This window comes from Magallana gigas, chromosome 3 (assembly GCF_963853765.1).
Source record: "Magallana gigas chromosome 3, xbMagGiga1.1, whole genome shotgun sequence".
NCBI classification, from domain to species: Eukaryota; Metazoa; Mollusca; class Bivalvia; order Ostreida; family Ostreidae; genus Magallana; species Magallana gigas.
This window is the reverse complement of record NC_088855.1, coordinates 38950479-38957364: the sequence shown is the minus strand read 5'-3', so window position 1 is coordinate 38957364 and position 6886 is coordinate 38950479. Positions and strand designations below refer to the sequence as shown.

Genomic DNA, 6886 nt, shown 5'->3' with positions numbered 1-6886 from the left:
AATTAGATATAATAAAAAAAAACCGTACTCTAAAAATAATATGTAAAACAATCATTTGATATTACTATGATCATTCAAAATTTTCACTTATATTGAAACGAAAATACATGCTGGAAAATAAACCACTCTTGATATCAAGGTCTATCTTAACAAATTTTCAAGGCGGAACTTCCCGACAGATTTTGGCTTTGAATAAATTCATGTTTCATTGCACGAATATAAAAACACGGAAGTTCCTCTTTTTCAGTTTTAATATAGTATATAACATCCTTGAAAAAGCAATTGAAAAGTAATGACAAAATTTCATTGAGACAATCACTCAATGAAATAAAAAAATGATTATGCATTTGTTTGTGATGTTTATGACCATTTCTCATTGTTCTTATTCAGCTTTTTCAATGATCGCTCCTGGAACAATAAATGGATGTAAATTCGGAAAGTAAGTTTTAATAAAAAATCATTCATAAGTAAAACTTTGGGGATCCAGGACACGAGGTGCATGGTTTACCCTCAATTTAAATTTAGTAAATTGATTACATTATATCCTATAAATAACTGAGCCGAAACTGCCCCGATGAACTTTGGCTGACTAGGATGTTTGGCATAAGATTACTTTTAGTTTGATTTTTTTAACGTTTACTATAAGAACATGTTTAGTGTTCACCAGAATCACCGTGTTTTTTTTAAAAGAAAAACGCAATAAAATCAGCCACTTTTGAGTAACAATATTTCTACAAAGAAATACAGATTTTAAAAGGGTAACGAATGGGTTTAGACTGTTAGTGACTCCCGGTAGAAAACCAATAAATATTTCCAAAAAAAAAGTCTAAATTCGGCTACAGTTATATAAATTTTAATATTCCTTTTAATAATTTTCTGGGGAAAAGAGTTCAGAGGTTTTTAAAAGGGTTTTTGATTTGATCATTTGTCCAGAAAAATTCCTAAAACATGATAGCTTGATTTAATATGCTGTTAATTGATCTAAAATGAACTGAAAATTTCTCAAAATCTGAAATAAGAAAAGTTTCAATTTATTTGTTATAATTTTTAATGATATGTTCTCCTAACGGAGGAAGACTAGTAGTATCTTATCAAAATTTGAATTATATAATGTTTAATAAGAGTTTTAAATTAAATTTCAGTTTAATTAAAATTATATCATGAAGAGCCCCTTCCTTTTATATTCTATAAGACAATTTCAAATATTACAAAGAACATATACATGTATATAGGGATGCATTAATACGGAAATATATCCTTAAGTTGACTTTGACCAGTTTTCTCCTTATAAATCGTCAATCAAAATTAATATTTTAAAAAACAAAAACTTCATAGAATCTCTTGACTGCATCATCAAACCAGACTAAGCAAATCAAAACCCATATTTTTAAGAATTTCAATCTAGTTCATTAGCTACGCATCTTTTTTTTCGTCGTATAATGAACCCGAACAAATAATTAACTGGTTGTTTTACATGATTTTTATCTCAAGTGGAACCAGGTACTGCTGCAGTGGATTTTATGAAGTGAATAATGAATGTCATGGTAGGTAATATTTTGGAAAATGGAATGCAGAATATCAGTAAAAATTATGTACTAAATGGTGATAACCTCTTTTCTTTAAATGTTGAATTTTGAACGTAACCCTTTAAAAACTAGGCAATGCCTACAAAACAATTCGTGTATTGAAACTTGCCTGTTTTATCATTTATCTGAAATTCATGTCTTTTTTAATTATTTTTCTGTATTCATTTAATCACTAAAAAAGGTATTACATGCTGTTCTTTATCGTTAAATCGGGTAAAACTTCTGCATGCTTCACAAATAAATAAATACGTGCATGTGTGTATTTACAACTGTTGCATATGATAATTGATTTGTGGTTTGTACATCTCCTTACATTTTATTTCATTGTGCATACAAGTGATTAAAGCACGTAAAATTATCGTAATGCTTCAAAGGAAATTTTATATAGGGTAAACAGTAGTAATCAATAAAGATTGGAAATTGCACACATTTAAAAATTTAATCAATTAAGGAAAGTGAATTTGTTAAAAAAAAATTCGCCATCGTTTAATCTATACAAAGACATCCCTTCAACATCACTGCTTTGTTGTACGGATATTTCAATGAGATATTTCATTTAAGAATGCGAGGGGTCCTATGGACTTAATTGCACCGACCCCTGTCCAGAAGGGTGGTATGGACCAGTTTGTATGTATCAGTGCATGTGTTCGGCCAACGACACGTGTGATCCAAAGAAAGGCTGTATAAACGGTAAAATTTTCCGTAGAACAACACATTGCAGTGTATAAATGTTTGTACAATGAATTAATTAGTTTTGATTTAAAAAACATTTAAAAGATATCATTGCTTAGATAAGCGCATGCATATAATTTTATTTGGGTTTCTTTTGCAGCCTATTTAGCACAGCCATTTGCATTACCCATAAAACCCGAGTTAACAAAAGACACTAAGTCAAGTATTCTACTGAACAAAAGCAGTGGAAGTTCACGAGGGCTGTCTTTCCACTTTTCTACAAGTAATTCCATTGACACCAGTTCCAGCATTATACAAGGCCCATATTTGCCAGAAAATGCCACTGATACAAGTTTATGGAAAAATATCAAAGAAATGGTCGAAACAGCAGGAATCCGGGACTGGATCATAACGTCGCTTGCCGGTGTATTGCTCATCATCTTCGTTGTGATTGGAGTAAAAAAGTGCTGGAAAAAAAAGTATGTTAACCAAATAGTTAATTTTTTGTAACATTATTTGACATGGAAACATCATTTTTACGAAGAAAATTATATGTATTCTTATTTTAAATGTTTATTTTTTTTCTATCAGAGTAATGGAGAAATATGGAGACCAGCATGAAGATCAGCATGGTTATTGTAAGTCTACACAACGATATTCTGGCGACTATTCCTGCATCAATGAAAACGAATATACGGAGATATCAACGGTGAGGGCGGCGTCGACCGACTGAAAGAACTGAAGCATCAGAGAATACTGCAACCAAATACAATGTAGTTTCATCCGTGTTGTGTTTTGCTAAATGAATGGTAGTTCTATTATACATTCGCAAAAGCATTATGACATCCACGTATTCCTAAACGAATGCCGTTTTTGAAGTGTGAAAATAATTTCGCTTCATATCAACCAAAATGTTAAACATATGGTACAAAGATGGTCCAAATCAAATAAAGAACAGCGGTTCAAAAACAAGAATATAAATTTGTAAATAACATGGTTAATATTGGTTAAAACATGTAAGGTATTTTTTTTACTTTTTATTTATAACGATATACAGTGTGGAAGATTTGACTATAAGGAAATGTTACCCTAATGACTACATCACATGTACACATTCAAGTTACTGATTTAGAAGCACTCGACAGGCATCAACTAAGTTGCAGATTCGTATTATTTAGAGTCTTTGGGAATTCGACATTATCTTGACTGAAGGTGCAACAATTCATTCACGCATTCGTGATTTGTATCATATTTCAAAAGAACAAGTAATTGTAAGGGTTAATTTTATTTGTGTGTGTGTGTTTATGACATGCATGTAACTATACCAATGAATCTGTTTGTGAAGATTCTCTTCAAGGCTCTGTGACTTCTTCTATATGTTTTGTTTTTGTAATATGAATATGATTTCTAAATCATTTTGCTTCGCATTTTCTTTGAATTTAAATTTTAGTACTGAACATATTCAATACTTCAATGGGAGAATTATTAAAATGGTAAGTTTGAAAGTTAAGTTTAAGTACACATACAAAAGGTATAATGTAAATACTTTGGCCTTTAATTCGAGCATTTTAAGTTAATAACTTTGAAAGCCAAAAAAAGAATACATCATTTGTGAATAAAATATCCAGTCAAATATAAATCTAATTGTTTTATTGAAAGATTTATTTTGTTTATGGTTAAGTAAATACCGGTACTTCTATACATTATACATCGTATGAATAAGAATAAAGTCGACTATTTCTCTGAATGTTTTGGGGTTTTCGTATATATTATTGAATTAATTCATTGTATGACCCATCACTGGTGTTCTGTCTACTGCCTGGGTTACACAATTACACAAGACAGAGTCGTTGTCAAACTTTCACCTGGGTAATTTTCCCGTCGCTTTATCTAGATATTAAGATTATTATATCAGATTGTTTTATCATTTAACTTACATATTTCATATATTGGAAACAATCAATATCGTCATCACTCGATGCATCGGTACAATTATATAATATACAGAGCGTCAAATGTTTTTGAGCAATGTTGCAATATTTTCATAATTATTCTCATACAATGAATCAGTTTACATTGAAGTTCTAATAAGTTATTCACCCATTTTTGAGGAAACGCTGTATGTTTCTTTCTCCTTGAATCATACTCCAATTTATTCAAGGCGTTAAACCTACTGCATGTGGTGCCAACCAATCGTGATGGTTTGAGGGTTTTATATTGATTTCCTCTTTGTTTCTATTCTGCTGTTTCATTCACTTTTGGATTTGGTAATCTTGGTAAAAGCTGTTGATTAAAAAATTACAAATTTGTAATATCATTTAAAAGTACGATATGAAATTGTTCATATGGGTACATGTGTGTTGTGTTCTAAAACATTAATATGTCTCATTTCAAGTCCTAATTATACCCAAACCTCAAGGAAAGTTATAATGTAATATAGCATTTCTGTTAGGTATTAATATTGTTCACATTTACATATTAAAAATATATTTTGTTTTCAATTTTATGCTACAGTAAATAAGTTACGGTGTACAATTTTCGAACACAAATAGAGTGAAAAACATAATTTAGCATGTGTTTCAATTTATAATTCAATGTTAAATTCTTTCTACATCTAATTGTACACATTATGGTTACCAGAGTTTTTTAAAGGCATACATGTATATATTACACAAGAGCATTCTAAAGTAAAGTTTCATTTTTACGAGATCTTCTTTGCCTCTCAATAATTATTCATAAAGAAACCACAGTTCAAATGTTTACCTTAACCAGTAAAAGCCTTTAGGTTTTAATGTATTTGGCAAACCGTGTAAGAAAGAGTTGTGATGCTTCAGGACCATAATTAGACACCAGTGCCAGCTGCTTTTATGTTGCAAAACATTTTCTTCATGTACGGAAAATAAAAGTTTCATGTAGGAGAAAAAAAATTACAAAAAGTATGTTTTCTTCTTTTAAGTGCCAATCATTTTCCCTTTTGATAGAAACATGCCTGTTGCAAAAATATTTTATTAATTTTGATTGTCTGTTTAAATCATTTTTGAGAGAAACAAAACAAAAATTTAATCAAGCATGAATATTGTGTAAGATTTTCAATGATTAATCGGGGATATTGACAACAAGGAAATACTTCGTAGAACGCTTAGACATAACTTAAATTAATATATTGAAGCTGAGAGTTAAAAAAAAAGCTATGACTGATCTGTCTTCCACCTGTTAAAAGTTCTCGTATTGGCACAAGGTAGTGTTATAGTACACAAAAACTGGTTCAGATTGCTTTTAACTTGTAATCGCACATTCACTCAAAATCTTTAGAGTGGTTTTTGGGAGTTGATTTTAATCAACTCTCCTATGCAGTTACTCGGGCAAACCGAAAGTGAAACAGTGTTTGGACCTAAGCACAAATCAACACCGCTGACAACATTTAGTTCTAATCAATAAATTCGATGTAATGAGTTCTTAAGCATTGTTCTTCAAGGAAACTCATTTATAGATACCTTGTAAATAGTCAGATTTTAAATGGTACGAACAATTTAGATATTTTTTGAAGTCGTACATTTTATGTATTCCTACGCCAGAGTTCAATATAGTTTGGTTCAACCAGACGCTCGGCTGTCTCCGGAAAACTCCGACAAGGATAGAGTCTCTTGCTTGTCGGAGATTATCGGAGACATCTGGGAGTCTGGTTGAACGAGAGAAGGGTTCAATTTTGATTGGATCCATACAATTTTTCATAACTATTTCATTTACTAATACGTAGTTTGATGGAATTATTCTTTGAATATTACACAACATGATTATATTGGATTTTCACGAAATTCCTGTAGGATTTATATTATAAAAATGTGCGTAATTCATATACTTATAGAAATTTACTTGCCATGCAAAATAACATATCGTTGATTTTGAAATGAATAACAATCGATAAAATCAACTCCCGTCAGTACTTCAGTACTTTGATTAGGTATTAAAACCAAAAATTCTAGCACCGGAACGCTGCTTTACAAAACTTTAACTTTGACAGAAGTGGGAAGTGTTTTTTTAATTTGAATACAGTTTTATGATAAACAGGATATGTTTGAATTAATCCTTCCATGGAGTCTTATGTTAAACACGGAAACGCCACTAGTTTTTGACATCTGATATCATATGTCCTTAATGTTCGTTACTAAAATAAAGATAATCTATTTATTGTGTTTAATTTACACTTATTCGATTTGTCTGAAAGGGCCTTAATGTCAAAGTTCTGTTGACATATGATATTTTTAATTGACCTCAAATCAAACAGACACTAACACATAGTCTCACTTCAAGAATTGACATTCCTAAAATTATTATTGTCGAACACAATTATACGGATAGACATGCTAGTAGAATAATTTAAAAGATAAAATATAACATCTCTTAGTACTTTTCTTACTCACTCTGTTTTTACATGCTTATTTTTTAAAATTATGTCCTACAATACATTAACCAAGTGATATTAATAGCAATTCTGAATGATATAGAAATAATTTATAATCTGAAATTTTTTAGGAAAAGATTTCATAATCCTTAAAATTGTATTAATATAGATTCTAATTTGTGTTCGTGCTGATAGAATTTTAAAAAAAATGAGGACATTGGGGAAT

The 6886-nt window shown here is 30.2% G+C and overlaps 1 protein-coding gene across 1 annotated transcript; it reads left to right on the top strand.

The window, feature by feature from the left end:
* The first annotated feature begins 238 nt into the window (after positions 1 to 238).
* Positions 239 to 4229, top strand: LOC136273937 (uncharacterized). The gene is made up of 5 exons (XM_066079700.1): positions 239 to 439; positions 1492 to 1544; positions 2148 to 2276; positions 2419 to 2737; positions 2850 to 4229. Exons 1-5 carry the CDS (start codon positions 336 to 338, stop codon positions 2989 to 2991), a joined length of 747 nt encoding a protein of 248 aa, XP_065935772.1. The 5' UTR covers positions 239 to 335; the 3' UTR covers positions 2992 to 4229.
* Positions 4230 to 6886: the final 2657 nt, after the last annotated feature.

Coding starts and splice junctions, on each gene's coding strand:
- LOC136273937 (XM_066079700.1), top strand. CDS start 336: ATGATTATGCATTTGTTTGTGATGTTTATGACCATTTCTCATTGTTCT. Junction 440..1,491: donor AATGGATGTAAATTCGGAAA/GTAAGTTTTAAT, acceptor TTTTATCTCAAG/TGGAACCAGGTACTGCTGCA. Junction 1,545..2,147: donor AGTGAATAATGAATGTCATG/GTAGGTAATATT, acceptor ATTTCATTTAAG/AATGCGAGGGGTCCTATGGA.